At 42.2% G+C, this 22414-nt stretch overlaps 2 protein-coding genes across 3 annotated transcripts in view; both read left to right on the forward strand.

The window, feature by feature from the left end:
- LOC143321515 (zona pellucida sperm-binding protein 3-like) overlaps positions 1 to 7182 on the forward strand; it is a 31913-nt gene extending 24731 nt beyond the window's left edge. Inside the window, exon 3 of the mRNA XM_076731928.1 lies at positions 6692 to 7182. Coding sequence (XP_076588043.1) covers positions 6692 to 7182 — 491 coding nt within the window. The remainder of the gene's footprint in view (positions 1 to 6691) is intronic.
- The window catches only part of arid3c (AT rich interactive domain 3C (BRIGHT-like)), a 115345-nt gene that overhangs the window by 52145 nt on the left and 40786 nt on the right, over positions 1 to 22414 (forward strand). For both annotated transcript variants that reach the window (XM_076730459.1, XM_076730460.1), the window contains exon 3: positions 19266 to 19338. In XM_076730459.1, the coding sequence (XP_076586574.1) occupies positions 19266 to 19338 (73 nt within the window). The remainder of the gene's footprint in view (positions 1 to 19265; positions 19339 to 22414) is intronic.

Consider the following 22414-nt stretch of genomic DNA (forward strand, 5'->3'; position numbering starts at 1 on the left):
TATATTACATATATACGATATTACAAGTAGAATCACTGGGTAACAGGATGGATATCAAGGAAAAATGGGAACTGTACTGAATGCCTTAATTTCAGATAAAAAAAAGGATAATTATCATGCATAGAGGGACATAAATCAACAAATAGCCCTATTTGGAAGGAATTTGAATGTAAAAAAAGGTACTTGATCATAAAAAGCGGATTTCTGATTTTGCCTATTGTCGTATCTTACTCCTACTATTATTTCTACAGGCTCAACAACTCCCCATTCTCAAAGCATCCATTTATCACAGATACATTGAGGTCAGTTTTATCTGTTATCTGTTTATCAATATCTTTTTTTTGAGTTTTTCATATAATAAAAACAAGAAAAAAAGAAAGTACAAATATGAAGCAATAGGCTGGATGGACATGAGTGGAAGGTTATGCCATGTGTATGTGTACAGTTTCTGTTCCTTTGCATATACAACATGTCATTATGAGTAGCCAAACATACATAAACACAAACCAGCATAGACAGCTAGAAAAAAAAAAGTGCTGTCTTAGACAAAAACAACCATAATAACAAGAACAGCAGGGGATGGGGCCATATCATACATAAACAAAAGAATCATATATACATATATACATGTCAAAAATAACCTTATGCCATCCAGCTATCATGGGGATTTACAGTCTATCCACTTAAGCACTATGGTCTTCCTTGCAGAAAAAGTGAGAATAGAGAAAAGTATTTTGGAATGTGTACTTTTAAGTTGTGTGTCCGCAAGTCCAAACAGTAGACACACAGGATCTTTTTTAGGTTTAATGTCAAAAATTAAATGTAGTCGATTTTCTACATCTTGCCAGTATTTATCAATGTATCTACAAGTCCAGACACAGTGAATAAAACTCCCCACCTCGACATTACATGGTTCTGATTTACTGTTATCCAGTTTGTGTCTAAACTGGGGAGTGATCCGTAAACGGTGAAGTCTAAATTGGGTTTTTCTTGTCCTATTACACACCGAGATATTGTTTGCTGATTCCCATATCCGTTCCCATACTGCCTCGTCAACATCCATATTTAGATCATTAGTCCAATCTCTGCTTGTAAAAACAGGTTTACCTTTGTCATATTTAGTGAGTGCCTGATATCCGAGACCCAGAATACTTATTTCTTGACAGCACTAATTATCTTTTCCAATGGGGAGAGTTGGTAACAGATCCCTGCGTCTTTTTGGCTGTTTAAAAAACTCTGTATCTGAACATTCCTAAAAAAAACTAATTTCATGAAAGGTTATACTTTTTACACACTTGACTGAATGATGGCATTACATTCTTTTCATATAAGTGCCCAATAGTAAGGGTGCCTTTACTTCTCCATATATCAAAGCCCCTATCTGTAGCACCAGGACATGTTACCCCATACCGGTAAAGGAGGACAGCTGTCCCTCAAGATCTTCCAATTTCCTTATATCCCTCAAGGCTTTAATAGTTAAATTTATAATCATGTTGTCACCAACAGAAGTTTTAACCTTTTTTTGATTGGATGAATACAAGAGACCCTAGGGATAACCAATCTGTGAGGACTCTAAGCCCAGCCATGTTGATTTATTATCATTTTTGATCCAGTCAGCAATGTAACGCAACTGTGAGGCCCCTGATACAGCCTAATGTCAGGGACTGATAGGCCGCCTTTTTCTTTAGACTTCGTAAGTCTGGCTAAACTCATGTTAGCCCCTATTCTTTTGTTGGAAGCCCAAGAACAGACCGGGGAAATCTTCAGTTCACAGCCAAAGTATTTATTGAGGTCACAGGTAAAGTATGGCAGCGCTGGGCTCAGAATGACAAGGCTCTCACAAGATCTCCATCAGAATGAGCCCAGAACTCTGATAAAAGTTCACATTTATCTTCTTGGGCTGAGCCAGCCCTGTACAGTTGGACTTACGCGACCGAATGTAATTGGCCAGTAACCAAGACATGGACAGCCCAACTACTGTCCACATCTTGTCCTTGGAATGTGATAAGCAACCCGTGAGTGAGTGTTGTTTTGGCATGTATCTAATGCAACAGGCCTTACTGATAGAAAAGAGAAGCGTCATCTGCCTCTTATTATCCAAACTGGCTTTCACCAGTCATGCTACCTCACAGCTCTGAACAGTACAAAGACATTCATTAGGTTACACAAGTGCAGTAAGAAAGTACAGAATAAGAACACATAAAACTTTTCTTTCTTTAACTCTGTCGAGGTACAATGACACTAACCTTAACCCATAATGACATCATCCTTAATTTAACTGCACTATTGTGTTTTGTTGTACTGTTCACAAACCAGAGGGTGAGAAGAAACAAGGAAATATGTTTTTAGAGAAATGAGATGTCCTTTCCAGCTGTCAGTCAGCTGTAACAGCTGCAGATTGTTTTGATGAATTTGTGTCTGCACACATGTGCACTGTGTTAATACTAGTAAAGGCATACAGTTATCACTGCTTGAGCAGCAGCATTTTTTCTCTGTTGCCTGTTTAACAAAATTGCACATGAATAACAACCTGCATTCTTGATGTATACTAATAGTATGTACTGTGTCCTGCTCAGAGGTACAGGAACTATTTCCACTGTCAGAATGTGTTTATATTATTTATTTATTACTTGAATCTGTAGTCATTGATATTCGGATTGTGAATGTATTATTTAATAAGCTGGAATATGATTATGATGTCTTTTGAACATTGGAACTCATTTATTAGAATAAGCAAGACTTCCATGAAGGCTTCTCCTCTGCATCCTCACTCATGGTTCAAGAAGGTGGACCTGAATGACTTTCATTTCAAGCAAGGATCGGGGAGCGAGGACATGCCAAATAAAAGACTTGAGATGAAGAAGAAGAAGAAGAATCAGAGGGACAATCCCCTTTATTTGTCACACAGATACATGGCCATAGCCATATCCACACACGCCATGCACTGGTGAAATTTGACTTCCGCCTTTAACCCATCCCAGCGGTGGGCTGCCATCCAACCGGCGCCCGGGGACCCAGTTCCTTTTTGTCATCATTGGTCAGGTGGTGATCTTCTTGCATGTTTTTAGTGGGGGTATATTTCATGGAGGATACCCCAGGTGAACATGCAAACTCCACACAGAAAGGCCTTTTTCCTCAAGCAGCAGGCACCGAAGGCATGGTGGAGGACACACCCCCAGTGCCCGCAGCGAAAATCGAACCCGGGACCTTCTTGCTGTGAGGCGACACCGTAACTGGTGTCAACTGAGTGCAGTCTGTCTTACCAGCACTGGACAAAATTAAGCTTATGAGAAGTCAGTGGAGTCTTTATTCTTACCCAAACCAGCTACTGATCTGCCAATACTGATCTGGCCAATGATAAGCCAATGCTGGTATCTGTCAGGATGGTGGTGGCATAGAACCATTTATGGCTTGGTACGTAAGGAGAAGGATTTTAAATTCTATTCTAAATTTTTCTGGGAGCCAGTGCAGAGTGGCTAATACCAGAGAAATATTATCTCTCTTCCTTGTTTTTGTGAGAACACATGCACAGAACACAGTGTTCTGGAGCAACTGGAGGATATTTAGCAAGATTTGGGCAGCCTGATAGTAAGGGATTGCAATAATCCAACCTAGAAGTTAGGAATGCATGGACTAGTTTTTCTGCATAGTTTTGAGGCAGGATATTCCTGATTTTTGCAATGTTACATAGGTGAAAAAGGGCAGTCCTTAAAATTTGTTTTACATGTATTGAATGTATTCCTGACTCTGACTGTTTTGACCTTTAAACCTACCATTACTTTAATCACCCATTATATTTAAACTGACACCAGCTAGTTTACCAAGTTGAGCTCAGCTGTCAAGTTGCCTTTTCTTTTCCTAAGTCATGAATATGAATGTATTGTCCAAAAGATTATGTCTGAGAAAGATCTGGTACAGCAGGGTTCACCAGCACAAATAGTGTAATAGATTCATCCACACAGGTGATTAGATCTGCATTGGACTACATGTAAGATGCTAATGACTAATGGATGTCATCATAAACACAGCAAGTCTATCTATTGTCAACAGTCAGCACAGCTGCTGGGGCATCTCAGACAAGACCTAACTTAGTAACAATGGTGAGATTAGTAGAATGTCATACCCAAGTACAAGTTCTGTTACTAGCACAAGTACAACGTACAAAGCAATTTATTCAAAATGTACAGAGATTTAAAGTAACTTTGTACAAAACAGAATAATTACTCATCTCATTGCAGAATGACCATTCACTATGAATGTCTGCACATTGTGCAGTGATTTGAAATGTAGTGAGGTGCAGTACTTACTGTAAGTTAAATGTACTTCAGCTTTTTCTTTATTTATGTAACAACAAAGGTTTTATTTTTTTTATTTTACATAAATCCAGTACTCTAGCAACTGGTCTTTTGGCCAGGGAGTGGCAAGTTCCATTGCTGTAAATGCGATTAGGCCCCAACTATTCGTACCCTGTGATTTCTTTTCCTTCACACAGGCTCTTTCTGAAGGCGTGTCCTTCAGCTGTAATCATTATGGAGTCTGTGAAGTAGGGGATAAGTTTTCTGTTGATGTTTTTTCCTCTCAGACATTCCATGTACTTGACTTGACTTGTTGATACCCAGTAATTGGATGTGGTCCCCAGGCATGGGATAACCCATTGTTTCACCTCTTCTTCTTGTAGGCCCCACCAGGTGGATTCACTGTCTCTTGTGTGCCCTTCTCTCCAGGTTTGTAAAACACCACTGACATCTTTTTTCAGCCCACTGCAGTCATTGCAGCGTTTCCCAAATACTGAGCTCTGTCTGGCATAATGGGCAGCGAGGGGAATGTGCATCGTTTACAAACTAATATGGTAGACTACACAATGTATGATCTTTTGAAAATCTCCTTGAGAGACTGACATCAGGTCCAAAGCCTTGGAAAGCTTCTGGACATGCATATCAGATTGGAAGGGCCCCTTTAGGCCTTGGTCTGTTCATGCATAGCCCTCTGGAAAGCTCCTAGAAAGTGTTTCAGACACCTAATCAATACCCATGGAATGGTGTCATTGAGCCTATCTTCATGGTATGCATTTGGTATCTCTCTATCCCGATCATCTTTCATCGCGTAAAACTTGGGTCTCCTAGCATGGGCAATATCCATATAATCCTGGGACTTGGATTGGGCACTGTCGTCTTTTGTTCCAATAATATGGGTTCAGATGTACATACTTCTGTTTCACTCATTCTTTGTCAAGTCCTTTGCTTTGCTTACTGTGGTAACTGTTTCTGGGCTTGAACTTGAGACTACCATCCATCCACCCATCCATATTCTCCCGCTTTATCCGGGGCCGGGTCGTGAGGGCAGCAGCCTGAGCAGGGACGCCCAAACTTCCCTCTCCCTGGACACTTCCTCCAGCTCATCCGGGGGACCCCGAGGCGTTCCCAGGCCAGCCGAGTGACATAGTCACTCCAGCGTGTCCTGGGTCTTCCTCGGGGCCTCCCCCCGGTGGGGCATGCCTGGAACACCTCCCTAGGGAGGCGTCCAGGGGGCTTCCGGTAGAGATGCCCGAGCCACCTCAGGTGACCCCTAGATGTGGAGGAGCAGCGACTCTACTCTGAGCTCCTCCCAGGTGACAGAGCTCCTCACCCTATCTCTAAGGGAGCGCCCTGCCACCCTGCGGAGGAAACTCATTTCAGTCGCTTGTATCCGGGACCTCGTTCTTTCGGTCATGACCATAGGTGAGGGTAGGAATGTAGATTGACTGGTAAATCGAGAGCTTCGCCTTTCGGCTCAGCTCCGAATACAGACCGATACAGTGACCGCATTACTGCTGCCGCTGCACCAATCTGCCTGTCAATCTCATGCTCCGTTCTTCCCTCACTTGTGAACAAGATCCCGAGATACTTAAATTCCTCCACTTAAGGCAGGAACTCTCCTCCAACCTAGAGGGAGCAAACCACCTTTTTCCGGTCGAGAACCATGGCCTCGGACTTGGAGCTGCTGACTCTCATCCCAGCTGCTTCACACTCGGCTGTGAACCGCCCCAGTGCACGCTGAGGGTCCTGGCTCAAGGGAGCCAACAAGACAACATCATCCGCAAAAAGCAGAGATGAAATCTGCCGGCTCCCGAACTGAACCCCCTCTGGCCCCTGGCTGCGCTGGAAATTCTGTCCATAAAAATAATGAACAGAACTAGTGACCAAGAGCAGCCCTGGTGGAGTCCAACATGCATCGGGAACAGGTCCTTACTGCCGGCAATGTGGACCAAGCTCCTGCTCCGGTTGTACAGGGACTGTACAGCCCACAGCAGAGGGCCTCCAACCCCATACTCCCAGAGCACCTCCCACAGAATGACGTGAGGGACATGGCGAATGCCTTCTCCAAGTCCACAAAACACATGTGGACTGGTTGGGCAAACTCCCATGAACCCTCAAGCACCCTGTGGAGGGTATAGAGCTGGTCCAGTGTTCCACGGCCAGGCCGAAAACCGCAGACTACCTCACTCTCCAAATATCTTTGCCCCTTTTCTAATGGCTTGCATCCCCAGGTACAGTACCATCAAGGAACTCCCAATTCTGGATGAACCCAGTTGCATTGTGATGTCTTCTGTTCCTTCTTCACTTAAATGAACAGCTTTACTATTATCCCTTCTTATCTGTCAACTTGCAGATCTTGAATTACCGTCTTTCTTTCAGTAAGATATTCACTTAAGACAACTCCTTTATCCCTGTCATGGCTAGTGTGGCGCAGAAGACCCATCAGCCCTTGCTGCTGTTGCTTCAGGAATGTGTAGGAGCTATCACACCAGAGCTGCAGCCTGAGAGCAGTATATACCCAATAATCACCAATAAGGGATGTCTTGTGGACAATAAGATATCACACTCAAAATTTGAACCAAGGCCAAAATCATCTGAGATCCTGCTATCCCTTCAAGCCTTTAAGTTTGCTCTCAGAGAAGAGGTGTTTATCCACTGCAAACCTGTGTCTTGGGATTCTATTGGTCTTGACAATGCCCACATGGCCTGCCACTATGACAAAGAGCATGGTTGGGAGCTGCTGAACAACTCTGCATATAGCAATCTTTGTGACTGCTGTGAATCCAGCTGCAAGTCCAGGAAGATGAGGAGTGTAGCATCAGGGAAGCATGGAATAGTACAAAACACAGTCCTTGGGCCACTTACCATCACTGATTTGAACTCCTGAACTACCATCAAGGCAAGAATTGATTGTTGTCATAATGGAAGTGAGTACAACGGGCCGGAAGTTGTTGAGTGATGTGATCTGAGGTTTTTTTGGCACTGGGATGATGGTGGCAGACTTGAAGTATGATGGGACTTTGGCTTGATCCAGTGAGGTTTTAAAAATGTCTGTTAGAATGTAAGCCAGCTGATCTGCACATTCCCTGAGCACCTGCCCAGGTATTTTGTCCTGGCCCGGGGCCTTCTGTGAATTAACTCTCCTCAGAGACCTCTGCCCATCAGCTGTGTCGAGGCAGAGTGCCTCTTCATCCTGCTGGGGAACAGCTTTCTTCGCAGGAGTGCTATTTCGTGCATCAAACCTCCCAAAGAAGATACTGAGATTGTCAAAAAAGTCTGCATCATCATCACATACAGAAGGGGCTATCTTGTAGTTTGTGATAGCCCATATGCCTTGCCACATAATCCTGGTGTTGGTGGCGTCATGGAAAAAATCCTAGATTTTTTATCTGTGGGCACGCTTTGCTCGTCTGATGGCACGGTTCAAGTTGGCTCTCGCTGTTCTCAGTGCCTCCACGTCTCCCGACTTGAAGGCTGAGTTCTGTGGCTTAAGCATTTTTTGTACATCCTCAGTTATCCAGGGTTTTTGGTTGGCCCGGGTGATGATGTTCTTCATGGTGCTGACATCATCCATGCATTTGTTGATATAGGCTGACACAGACATGTATACTCATCTATGTTGGTGTGATCATTGTAAGAAGCAACTTCCTTGAACATGTCCCCCACTGCTCTCAAAACAGCCCCCTTAGACCACACCCTTACCTGCCTCACTGTAGGTTTTTCTCTGATCAACAGGGGCTTGTATGCAGGAATTAGCATAATGGACAAATGGTCTGAAGAGCCAAGGTGGGGGCGTGTGGCTGCTCTCAATGCATCTTTGATGTTTGTGTAGGCCTTGTCTAGTGTGTTCACTCCCCTGGTTGTACAATCCACATGCTGGTAGAGATGTGGGAGAGTGAGTCTTCATGTTGGCCTGGTTAAAATCCCCAGCAACAATGAAGAAGCGCCCAGTGTGAGCGGATTGCAACTCATTGATAGTAGAGAACATGCATAGCCTCCTTTGTGTAAGCACTGGGGGGCACATACCCAGCTGTCGTGGAAACTGAAGTAATTTCCCTGGGCAGGTAGAGAACTACAGAGTACAGTCAAAAGCTCAATGTCCGGTAAGCAATAGCTTGAGAGATTTAGCATTGTTACGCCAGTTGCTGTTGATGTAGATACAGAGACTGCCCCCGGGATTTACTGCTGAGTGTGTAGCTCCTATCGGCACGAAATGTAGCTAGCCACCCAATGCTATGCTAATTGATGAGTTGAGCCATGTCTCTCTCAGAATTATTGCGCAGCAGTTCCTCATCTCCTGTTCTGATGTTAGTTCTAACTGCAGATGATGTAGTTTGTTCTCCATGGAATGAACATTGGAGAAGAAGATGGATGGAAGTGGTGTTTTGTAGGGATTAGCTTTTAGCTTAGCTGTTAGCCCACCTTGGCTTCTGCCTATGGTCACACAGCCTCCGCTTTGCTCTCTGTTGGCCTGTGCTCCTAAGCGAGGCCGTTGCACCATAGGCCCCTGGGTCTCGCTGGCGTAGTGCTTCGAGGCTACGTAAACACTCCCGAGTGGACATATCTATGAAGCCAAAGTCACTGGATGATTGTAATTTCAACAACAGCTGACAATCATATACTATCTTGCTGAGGTTGGTGACTAATTTTGGCAACTGTCACAAGCCCATGCAGCCGCAGTCAAACAGGGCACCGCCATCTTATTGTTACTTGGTTTTAAAATCCAACAGCTGGAAGATCTTGGTTTGTCCATTATGGGCCCTGGTATGGGTAAGGGCCCATAGTTCTGTGCCACAGAAATATAGGATGTCAGAACTGCTGCTAATCCTGCCATTACTGTCATAAACGTAAGGCAAAAAAAAAAAACATGGTTGAGGAGCCCTGTAGGTCCCCCATTGGTTCTTGGTCTAATGTAGCAATAGGTCCATCCTCTGTTAATTGAGTAGGAACAAATTCTGGGCCTTCTTTTGGCTTTGCTGCTTTGATGCCCCTTCTCTGTGTCTTCAAGATAGTGACCAGGGATGGTGCACTCGTCCTGTGTCCTCCTGGAGTCCCACTGGCTCTGCCTTTGAGAAGTTGCTGATACACTTCCAGGACATGACTAATACACTGTCAGGGTGTGGCAGGGATCCTTCGGCAAATACTTTATTGTTGAGTAATAGCCACAAATATCTTGGCTTACTGGACAATAAACTGAACTTTGAACTACACACAATTGACATCGCTCCCAGCAAAGACTCTCCGGAATCTGCAAACTGTACTTTCCATTGCCCCCACCTTCTGCTCCTATTTTATAAAAGTATAGTTCAACCCATCCTCCTCTACTGCTCTCCCTGCTTCTTTAATATGCTGTCAACTCTCTCCAAAAACAGACTTAGATAAATCACACGCAAAGCTGCCAAGATCATCGGCTTCCCAATTCCCAACCTCCCAGACCTCAATTGCACAGCCACCGCAAGAAGAGCTCACTCCATAGCACTTGTCCCCAGTCTCCCCCTCAAACCACACTTTATACTCCTCCCATCTGGTTACAGATTGCTGGCATGGAAATTTTAAGTTCAGTAGTTTTTGTCCCCTCTGCCATAATAGAGCTGAACAGAACATCCAAACTGTAATTTGCCTGAGTTTTTGTGTTTCTGTCTGTAAAGTTTTAGAATGTGGTGGTGTGTTAGTCAGATTTGATGTATACTGTCTGGTTTGATGTAGTGATGGGCACGCCAGTTCTTTTAGACGTACTGAATCACTAGAATCAGTTCACTAGAAAGATTCGTTCAAAAGATTCGTTCACTGAATCACCGAATCATTCAGTGCTTGGCAGGAGGAGCCTGCGACTCCTGAACTGATATACGGCTGAACGGTTCAAGTTTCAGTTCAGTGCACAACTTCCAGGACCGGGAGACGAGAGTGTTGTGACTGTGTTGCTTTGACAAACACATTTGTAAATATAAAACTATATATAACTATATTATAAATCATGATGTTTTAAGTGTCCTGTCCTATGGTATGCTATTTAACTGGTCTACTCGGCAAATTGGGCTCAGTGAGTGATCCGTTCACTGAACGTATACCCCACAGTACATTCAGTGAGGGATTCACACTGAATATGCACCGTTCCCTCGCAAATTGTCGCAATGAGATGATCAGACAGTCATGCGTTTTCTCAAACTGCGGGTTTTATACACTATTTGTTACATGCTGTGTCCTACTGTACTGTTGTTGCGGTGGCAAATTTAGCAGAGTTTAAAAAAAAGTTAGTTTTCTCCGAGGTACACTTGAACACAACACACCCCCATCTCCCTCCGTCGCTCCTCATTACTGCCAGCATAACGTTTTAAGTTTGTTTATCTGGAAACTAAATCTGTTAAAACAACGGGGAACAACGGTCGCCATGAAAGTGTATCCCTCAGAGGAAAATGATTCAGGAGAGTGTAGTTCACTGAGTGATTTATATGGCAAGCCGTTCCTGCCAGAAATACGCCACATTCAGTCGCGTTTCAACTTCATTACGGCGTAAAAAACAGCGTTCTTTTGCGCATTACGGTGTAAAAAACGGCGTAAAATCTGAAAAAACGGCGTTTTTTTACGCCGTAATGAAGTTGAAACGTGACTGAATGTGGCGTATTTCTGGCAGGAACAGCTTGCCACGGATTCATGCGTCGGTGACGCGACGCAGTCGGCGCGCGCGGTCCCTCCCTCAAGCGATTCGTTCGTTTCTCAGTTCAGTTGAACTGTCAGCAGCACCGCCTGCTGACAGTTCGTTCGTCAAGTGATTCGTTCGTCTCTCAGTTCAGTTGAACTGTCAGCAGCGCCGCCTGCTGACAGTTCGTTCGTCAAGTGATTCGTTCGTCTCTCAGTTCAGTTGAACTGTCAGCAGCGCCGCCTGCTGACAGTTCATTCGTCAAGTGATTCGTTCGTCTCTCAGTTCAGTTGAACTGTCAGCAGCGCCGCCTGCTGACAGTTCGTTCGTCAAGTGATTCGTTCGTTTCTCAGTTCAGTTGAACTGCTGACAGTTCGTTCGTCAGCAGGCGGCGCTGCAGGCAGGCGGCGCAGCTGACAGTTCAAGTGAACTGAGAAACGAACGAATCACTTGAGGAAGTGATGCAGTTCAGTACGTTCACTTAAAAGATTCGTTCTTTTGAACGAAACGTTCGCGAACGAGACAACACTAGTTTGATGTATTTGTGCACTGTGAGGTTGTACTCTGATGTTGTGTGGGTTTCATGCATGTATCTGTAAAAATTGTTTTCTGTCCAGTTTGATGTATTAGTGCACTCTGAGGTTGTATGGAAAGTGGAAACAATTTTCCTTGCAGAAGCACAAATAAATTTAAATCTCATCTAATCTAATCTAGAATCAAGTCCATGCATGCATTCCAATACCATCGGAAGGGATGGCTTTTATCAGTGAGCAGTCTGAGTACAACAATCAGCCCAACGATAATCTGCGACTTTAAGATCACTAATAGATGGAAGAGGTATTGGGTGTCGGATAGGTTCCACAATGGTCTGTAAAGGCAGGTGCTAGTTCTGAGGATGAAGTACTGCTGGTCTTTTTTTCTCTCAATCATCTGGTGGTACATATAAAGGCTATTGGTCCACATCATATAAGGACCCAGCCACATACAACAACAACATCCACATACATCGCATATGAAGAGGTTCAGTGTAGTTTGGGCCCCATCTTAAGATAAGATAAGATAAGCTTCAACTGTTTCCTTTTCACTTGAAGGTAGACAGTGTTCAGTATCCAGGGGGATGGCTCAGGACACCTGAGCACTGGTTGGTTTTGGTGTGTAGGAAGATACGGTCGGCACCTCTGTAGCACGTCCCCATCCACCACTATTGGCATACATACTGTACATACAGCTGTTGTCCAGGGCTCAGAGGGTGCGGGTCTCTTGTGTACTCTCAATTGCTGCAGAAGTAGTTTATAGTGCCAAAGTTTTTGCCAATAACTTCAAAATTCACACTGTATCATTTGGTAGGCTCAAGTATGGAGCTCCACTTTGGTTGCAGACCCCATTCCAGCATTTGGGTTAAATCTCGACTGGTGGCACTGATGATAGGCAGTGTTTCACTTTTTGTGGATTAATGCTTTGGCTTGGAGTCACCTCTTAATATCTGGCCTCTGGGGAACGTGTGTCTCATCCACGCCTTCCAGTGTCCATGGGTCTTTGGCTTCTTTGATGCTGGTGTTGTTGCAGGACTCAATTCCTCTTCCACAGGCATGACTTTAACTCCTACTGAATAGATTCCTTTGAATGGAACCACTACCATTTGCACTGTCAATCTAATCTTCATGCTTTGTTTCAGCCTTATGGAGCGGAGGGGCATCTCTGGGGTTCATGTCTTTGAGGTGCAGCTGCTGCTACAGGTGTTTCACTCTCTCTTTCTTCTCCTGGAAGTGGCTTGAAGCTTTCAAGAGGATCCAAGAATCTTCTCACTTCTTCTCACTTTATTCTACCATAGGATCCCTCCCCCACCCACCAGAGCCCAGACCTTCTATGCAATGGTCTGATGGGGTATGGAAGCTCTGAGAGTGACAAAAAAAAAAGACTGAACAAACTGGTCATGAAGACTGGCTTTGCCCTGGACTGGCCCCTGGTCACCATCAAGGAGGTTTGTGAGAGAAGGATGTTAGCCAAGCTGACATCCATCATGGACAACCCCACTCTCCCCCTGCATGAGACAGTGGGGGCCTTAAGAAGCTTCTTCAGCAACTTACTATGTATGCTATATCCACTGTGCAAGAAGGAACGCTACTGTAGGTCCTTCATTCCAGCAACTGTCAGAGTGTTCAACTCCAGCATCATTTAATGTAGCACTGTGTTAATGTTGTTTCAAATTACATCACAAACTTTCTTTTGCACTATGTCTTTATTCATGTTAACATTTGTTAAATCCATTACATCTGTGCAACTGTATTGCTCTCTTGTGCAGTATTACATAGCTTTTTTTTATGCTCATATATATGTTTTTTTTTACTGTTATATAATTTCTACTGTGCAAAAGTACAAAAACACTACATATTATTATCCATATCTTACTCATGTGCAATTCAGAATTTTCCATTGTGACAATAAGACATCATTCTCAAGACAATGTTATTTTTAAAATCTTTTTGTATTTAATGTGTTTTATTCTTGCTGTCTGTAACAGCGAAATTTCCCTATGTTGGGATCAATAAAGTTTTGTTTTATCTTATCAATTACTGTAACTTAGACATCAGTGAGAGAAATCCCAAAGAAAGAAATCTGTCTTGAATCCAGTGGTTTTCTGTTGACTGGAACCCCAAACAATGAAACAAGATATGATAATGAATAAATTCAAGTCATCTGATATTTTTGCAGCACCTTTTATGCAAAATGGCAACTATAGGAAGTACTTTATGTAATCCAGGACAGATACCCCAAATCAAAATGGGTAAATCAAATAAGTTAACAATTAAGATTAAATTCATTGGGGGTTGTGCCGAGGGCTGAGTGGTGCTGTGATGGAAAGTGGGCTCATCCCTGATTAGAGGTTGGAGATCCAGTTAATTGAGTGTGACCTTGGTGTGTCAGCAGATCATGTAACACAGACCAGCTTCCAGCTGACCTGTGGTGTATTGTGCTGGACACGCTGCTTGCTGATCATTGACTGTTCATGCTGAACCTGCAGTTACAGCTCTGTATCTCACCACTAATGTTTCTGAAGGGAGGAGGGATGATTGTTTGAAATATATTGCCTCTTTTGATGTTTCCCATAGTTTATTGTCTTTAATGACAATAAAATGAAATGGGATCCTGGGTTTATAATTTTGTAGTCATGATTTCCAGGTTTTGGGGGGTTTTATTCCATCAAAATGCTGTGGAAATCTTAAGTAAATTTCCAAAGAGTCAGCAAAAGAAAATGAGAGGTCAATTCTCAAATGGTAGCAGGGCCTTTATTAACCTCAGCTGCAGAGATTGCAGAGATTGAGATTACAGAGATACTTATTTTATATATAATGTTTTATTATATTTCAGTAAGAAGCTTACATTTTAATAAGCTGTTGATGCTGTTTGCTGTTAACACAAAACTTAACACTTCCTCTATATACCTGCTGTCTTGATAATTTTAATGCCCATTTCCATATCACTAATTCATCAGTATAGCAACATTCTTCCCCACTGCTGCTCTTACTTTCTTTCACTAATTGTTATGGATAAAGGTTTGAACTGGAGCCACACAAACCACCAGGAAACAAGAGTTCTTAATTAATTCAATGTCTATTTATTTTCTTTAACATAATGAAGACGATGATTATTGCCATGGTTCTAAATAAAGAAACAGGTTATAGTAAATGGTGAAACGACATGAATTCAGCTTTTCAAATAATGTCAAACTTATAAATCACATTTAACATATAAGTTAAAGAATGCAAGTTATCATTAACCTTGATATAGTTTCTTAACATATCATGATAACAAAAAAAGGGAAAGAAAGGCTACTTACATTGAAAGTAGATCAAAAGACACATGGCAAACACTCAAAAAGCTCAAAGCTCAGTGTAAAGTGAGTAAGTCAAGTGTTCGGAAACAAAGGGAGGAAGTCCATCCCCAGACCTCTATTTATAAGTGCAGGGAGGAAGTACAAAGCCTGAACTACCTGTAGCACCTCTTGTGGAGTGGAGGTTCTATATATATATATATATATATAGAGAGAGAGAGAGAGAGAGAGAGTACATCTTGTAACACCCAGCTGTTTTTTTTACATTTTACATTTTTACATTTATTCCTGGTGGCTTGCAGGTGGGCTATAGCTCAGGAGGTGGGGTGGTCATCTACTAACCCCAATGTCAGAGGGTTGGCAAAATACTGAACTCCAAATTGCTCCTGATGCTGTGCCATTGGTGGCCATGGTAGCTTCTGCCTCTGCCACCAGTGAATGCATGTGTGACTTGGTGAATGCTGACTTGTGTTCAAAAGCAGTTTGAGGGGTTATTAAGATTAGAAAAGCACTATATAAATGCAGTCTGTGAGGGACCAAGCAGACAGGTATGAGGAGTCCAGGTTCACAAAAAGATTTATTTAGACAAAAAGTAGTCAATACATAAAAGTTCTGGGCCAATGAAAGAGGTCAACTAGCCAAATGGTTCACAAAAAAGGTTCATTTCTCAAGGCTTCATGTGCACACAAACCCCCCTGCTGGTCAAAGACTGTCAGATATAGGTAATTTTATCAATTCGTAATACACTCAAGACCTACGGTTTACGCTTCTGCGTCACGTCGACGCCGTACCTACGCCGTCGACGCAGACCCCTACGCAGACTCTTGCAACAGTGCAGCCATGGGAGTGCTACCAAGTAAAAGAAATCAAATCATCTTAATAAATGCATTTTATGTATCATTCATGTATTCTCTCATATAAATAAAACTGATATTTTGTTTAGTGTGTTATGGGTATGTAACATGACAATACAATGAAATCTAATATTACTTGTCAAATGTTTATCAATAAATAATTTTGTTAATGTTTGAATAACTTATAATGATGGGAACAGTTGTTTTCAAACTGTTGCAGTGTTTTAACAAGGTAAGGGGCAGTGGACGTGCTTGTGAACATGAAGAGGGCAGTGAATTTGATTGTGCAACTTAAGGACTTCATTAATTTTTATTCAGAAACAAAATATGCTCCAAAGTGTCGGTACGGTACAACCCATCACTAAAGATAACTAAATGTGAGCACTACAAATAGGAACTAGTGTACTGTCAACTTAAATAAAATAAATACGTATATGATGTATGAAAACAAAAGCTATGTGTCATCCTTTATGTGCTTGCTGTCTGTATGTACAATGTGGAGGTTATGAGGTCAACTAAATGAATAATTAAATGCAATGAGAATTAAGATGAGTGTAGGTGCGTAACTGACATATGCCAGCTGTGTGGCAGCAGTTGCAGCCATCACAGGGTCCATTCACCATTTATGTTCAACTTGTGAGTCCCATTCTGTACTTAACAGACCCTTTCTACTACTTCAGCCAGTTCTTTATACTAAGTTCAACCAGCTATGCAGTTTTCACTCCAGGTTCATTTTACATCCTTCATCCACTTCCCACTTCAGCTGCTTCTCCATATAAAATAACGCCAGCAATAGTTTTGTATCGGTTTTTCGACAAAGCTTTTAATATTATAAATCTTGATATTATTCAACCAGAAATGGAGTTTAGTGTCAGCTTTTCATAATCCAGCATCTCAATTTCTTCAGCAATTGCCTTTTCTGCAGAACAGAAACGATATACTACTAAAGGTGCCTTTCCAAAACTTTGGCCCTAATCTCCTCAAAGGTGGGTTGGTCTTGGGATACAGTTCAAGCATCAAAAATGCAGCTCATTTAGGATGTGTACTATTATTTCTATTTTTTGATACTTTTGACAATTTCTAAATTATTAAACAATTTCAGTTGGGAATTTTAAGTGTTCAATCTTCAGTGCTCTTACTCTCAAAATTTTCACTTATACATGAAGACTTTGGAAAATTTATGCCGATCCCAACAGAAGTGCCAACCACCAGCCACATTATCTCCCATTCTAACTGGAGAATAAATTTCAGGAAGGATGCAGAAACAGCCACTTTTCTGCTCCAGGTTTTTGACATTTTTGACACTGTGCACACATATTACATACATTGTTCTCAGCAGGGTCTGCTATTTCTTACAATATTATAATCTGTAAGCACAATGCACATGTTTTTCATGTTACATAAAATTTTACCCACAGGTGTTCGTTTGCCCCATCTTGTGGCCATTAGTAAAACACCACCATACTACCTATCAACTGCTGTATCTCTAATGTAATTTTCCATGGTAACCAAATTCAGCAAAGTTGTACAGATGGGGATGCTGAACAAGTCTGTAGCATTCAATGCAGTTTCACGTGTAGATGGTGCTAAAAGATTTGAAAAATTGCTGTTTTCGCTGCAGCTTGCAGCTGGGAGCAGCAGCAGTACCTGACAGCTTTCAGCTCTCACAGGAAAAATACATCGTCATATTACAATGCTTTTGAAAATGATTGTAATCTGTATATCTGTATATAATTGTATAACAGGTTAAATAATCTGTATTCTAACAAATGTTGTTTTTTATTCAATTGATTTTCTCTGTGGGAATATTACATTATAAATAACAACTTAATTTAAGGTCATAATCACAAAGTGAAAATGATGACACTTTGCAAAGCTAGTTGTGCCTTGTTTAAACAATTAAAGCATGTTAAAAACAGTACCAATTCAGCTATTAGTAGATGCATTTTAGTAGATACATAACATATGTATTGTCGTCCACCGTTGACATCTTTGGAGAATTAAAAATTTCAATTATAAAAATAAAGGTGTCAATTATATTTTAAAAATATAATCAAAACTATAAATTTTTCAAAGATATCAACATTGGCTTCCATACCATATGTATTGAGGCCAACTGTCAATATCTTTGAAGAATTAAATGTTTCAATTATAAAAATAAGGGCGGCACAGTGGCACAGCAGGTAGTGCGCGTTCTGGCTTCCTTCCGCAGACCAAAAACATGCTCATTAGGTTAATTGGTGACTCCAAATTGTCCATAGGTTTGAGTGTGAGTGTGAATGGTTGTTTGTCTCTTTATGCTGCCCTGCAATTGACCGGCAACCCGGTTCAGGGTGTGCACTGCCTCTCGCCCATTGACAGCTGGGATAGGCTCCAGCCCCCCTGCAACCCCGAAAGGGATATTCGGTATAGAAGATGAATGAATGAATTATGGGCGGCACGGTGGCGCAGCAGGCAGTGCGCGTGCCTCACAGCAAGGAGGTCTCTGGTTCGATCCCCTCTGGTCTGACAGGGCCTTTCTGTGTGAAGTTTGCATGTTCTTCCCATGCACGCGTGGGTTCTCTCCGGGCACTCCGGCTTCCTCCCACAGACCAAAAACATGCTCATTAGGTGAATTGGTGACTCTAAATTGTCCATAGGTGTGAGTGTGAGGCTGGCGACCGGTTCAGGGTGTACCCCGCCTCTCGCCCATTGCGAAAAATAAGAATTTTAGACTCATTCTACTCAGTGTTTTTCTTTGTGGTCGTTGGTACATATTTCTGTGCATGCTAAAATGTGTGTTACTGCCTCTCTGAGCATGCTCAACATTGTCTCTGCATATATGCCTTTGTACTCCACGGGCCTCACAATTGATCCTTCTGCATTATGCATTTGTGCACTTAACATTTTTGCAATTGTTTGCTTTTTCTTTACCTTTTGATATTCCCTGCACCATGGACCACCTCCAGTGCAGTACTCACAACGCATTCACAACCCACCCAATACACAACTCAAACACACATACAAACCACCTCCGTAACCCTCCCCTTAATGTTCCCCACCACCCATCCACCCACCCATCCTATGGTTTCTTCGTGAGTGCTGACCTGCATCGGTTCTTTTCTTGGTGACAGATAATACGCCTCTAAATGGGCCTCGTTCACATGGCCCCACTGATTTCAAAGGTCATCCCTCTGTCTTCCAGTATTGATTAAGTGGGCCTGTTTACATGGCTATGGGGCTTACTGAAAGTGAACATTGCCACGAACATATTTCCATCAGTTGTATCTGGCTGGAGAGGCCCATTTGAAAGCCTCTTTGACTCTGTTGCTGCCCCAATGAATAGGACAGGTTGAGGCACAAAATGAATATGCCAATAACAAAACTAGTGCTACTAAATTACAGAGACAACAAATACACAGGACAGGCACGATTAGTAGATACTGTGTAGCACATTCATTGTGGTCAAGGTTACTCTGAGACTGTCTTGAAGAAACTTATCCTTACCAACCTTACTGTTAAGATCCTCACTGTTCATTGTCTGTGTTGACCACAATCCTTAACAGATTCAACGGCCTCCCCACCTACGATTCATCAAAATTGTTCTTAATTTCCTTTGGTGATTCAGGTTATTGTATTATTAACAGATTTCTTTCTTTGTTTTCCAGTTGTATGAATTGGATAATGATGAAAAGCGCAAAGAGTTTCTTGATGACCTTTTCAGTTTCATGCAGAAACGGGGTAAGTAATTTCCATTTTATTACAAGAATATGCTTCCTCCCCTCCTAAACCTCTTGTTCAGAATACCACCCTAGCTTTTTCCCAGTATCCCTTAAACTGTCCAAAAAAACTGATCAATTTTTTTTTTAAGAACACAAACAAAATCACAAAGATGTTTAAAATTCATTTGACATGCTAAATATCAGATGCACACTGGATGAAAGCACTTGCTGAAATTGAAGTTGTGTTCAATTCAGTGCAATCAAGCATTTGATGTAACTCCTTGGGATATAGCCATCACAGTAGCGTAAATAGGGGTTCCAATGATTTCTTGTGACTAAGGACTAAACATATGTTGAGAAAAAGTTGTGCAGTAGCTGTATACTGACTGATTTGGAAAATGTACATTGTTTTGAATGATTTGAGAGCTGAAAAGGAAATGAAATGATCAAAGTCAAAGCCAAAGTCAGTTTTTTTTGTTGATTACACTATATGTACAGGAAATACAGAGGGATCAAAATAATGTAGTGTATAACAGTGAATTCAAAAATATAAAGTTAAAAGATAAAAGAGGAAAATGATAAAATTCCACCACAGTGAGACCAACCATACATTTGTTTTATTGGGACAATGCCTGAAGCATTTTGCACTCAAAGTTCCACTGTTTTCCCCTTCATCAGATTTGACCAAAGAAACAAAGTTTGGTGTGTATGTTCTGGAGATAATGCAACACACCTCCACTGAGTTTGATCAGGATCACTAAAAAGCACTTTGAGTTGTGAACAAATATGCAATAGACCATGCATACTTTTGACACATCAGATTTTGGTTAATTCTTGCCCAAAGGGGGCGCACACTGAAGTTTGTGAAATTCTGTCCACTGTATTTAGAGATATTACTTTTTGTATTTATGAATTACCTCATCGGCAGGATCAAATGGTCTTGTGACATACAGCCAGTTTAGAGGTTCGACATTTTGAGGTGAGGTTTCCGACCCAGTAAAAACATTATATCATTTTGCTCACAGACAACTTAACATTCAAAGCTAAAACTCTCTTCTGTATCCCCAGTATTTGAATAAATCATTTGCACAAACATTCATTTATCACACACTGATGCTGTCATATTTGGAATGTATTAAAGATTGAAGTTTGGTGATGGAACTCAAGTGAAACAAAAGCCATCTGTAATGCCATTTCAGAATGAACGTTTTTTTATAGCTGACAAATTTGTCAAGATACAGTATATTATCTTTTATTTGGTTTATTATATAATTTTCTTATATTTTTTTGTTGTAAAGGAAATGATGGAAAGAAGAATAAAGGACCCAATGAGACTGTTTCTACGCTTAAGTTGCTAATCAAAAAATAGACCAGGAAATCATACAACAAAAGAATTGTTAAAAATGAAAATCGCCCATCCCAAATTCCGAGATTTCATTCCCAGGGTGTCACTTTGTGCTCGGTGTCTCATACAGATGCATAAAGTCCTCTTGGTAACACTTTCTATGAAGACCACATCTATAGTGCATTATGAGCGCATTCATAGTGAATTATAATGCTCATCATAATAAATCATAATGCATTATGACTACACTCATGCTTTATGGTGCACTATATCAACAGTCATGAATAACTATAAATCTAGCTTATAATGACTTATAAATCCAAGGGTCTTATGAGTGCTCTTGACAGGTTATAAACTACAGACTGACTGATGGGGCTTATAATACGTTTTCACTACTTGTACCCCTCTAGAATCAGAATCAGAATCAGAATCAGAATCAGAAAAAGCTTTATTGCCAAGTACGCTTTTACACATACGAGGAATTTTTTCTGGTGAAATTGGTGCATGACACATCTACTAAAATAAGAGCATAAAATATAACAGTTTAAATATATATACACAAGTCTGTTTTTTGTCGTTTGCTATTTTCCGGAAACACAGTCTGTTTTCCAGAAAGAAGTCCAAGTTGAGTGTTAATGTAACGCATACAGTTATATTTATATCAATGTGACAGAATGAGTCCGAGGTGGAATGTAAAGAGTGTCAGGGGGGGTTCCGGGCCTTGTTGGTAAGGCTGACAGCAGACGGGAAAAACTGTTCTTGTGGCGTGAGGTTTTGGTCCTGATGGACCGCAGTCTCCTGCCAGAGGGGAGTGACTCAAAGAGTTTGTGTCCGGGGTGAGAGGGATCAACCACAATCTTTTCTGCACGCCTCAGGGTCCTGGAGGCGTACAGGTCCTGAAAAGATGGGAAATTGCAGCCAATCACCTTCTCTGCAGACCGAATGACACGCTGCAGTCTGCCCTTGTCCTTGGCGGTGGCAGCAGCTTACCAGACAGTGATGGAGGAGGTGAGGATGGACTCAATAATGGCTGTGTAGAAGTGCACCATCATTGTCTTTGGCAGGCTGAATTTATTCAGCTGCCATAGGAAGTACATCCTCTGCTGTGCTTTCCTGATGAGGGAGCTGATGTTCGGCTCCCACTTGAGGTCCTGGGAGATGATAGTTCCCAGGAAGCGGAAAGACTCCACAGTGTCAATAGTGGAGTCACAGAAGGTGATGGGGGCAGGTGAGGCTGAGTTCTTCCTGTTGTCCACAACCATCTCCACTGTCTTTAGAGCATTGAGCTCCAGGTTGTTCTGATTGCACCAGGTCACCAGATGGTCAACCTCCCACCTGTAGGCGGACTCATCGCCATCAGAGATGAGTCCGATGAGGGTGGTGTCGTCCGCATACTTCAGGAGCTTGACAGACTGGTGACTGGAAGTGCAGTTGTTTGTGTACAGGGAGAAGAGCAGAGGAGAAAGAACACAGCCCTGGGGGGATCCGGTGCTGATGGTCTTAGCGTCGGAGAAGTGTTTCCCCAGCTTCACGCACTGTTTCCTGTCAGACAGGAAGTCTGTAATCCACCTGCAGGTGGAGTCAGGCACGCTCAGCTGGGAGAGCTTCTCCTACACCATCATCCCAACTCTGCTTCTCCTGAAGCAGAGTTGGGATGATGGTGTTGAAGGCAGAGCTGAAATCCACAAACAGGATCCTAGTGTAGGTTCCTGCGGAGTCCAGGTGCTGGAGGATGAAGTGGAGGGCCAAG

Source organism: Chaetodon auriga, chromosome 5, assembly GCF_051107435.1.
Source record: "Chaetodon auriga isolate fChaAug3 chromosome 5, fChaAug3.hap1, whole genome shotgun sequence".
NCBI classification, from domain to species: Eukaryota; Metazoa; Chordata; class Actinopteri; order Chaetodontiformes; family Chaetodontidae; genus Chaetodon; species Chaetodon auriga.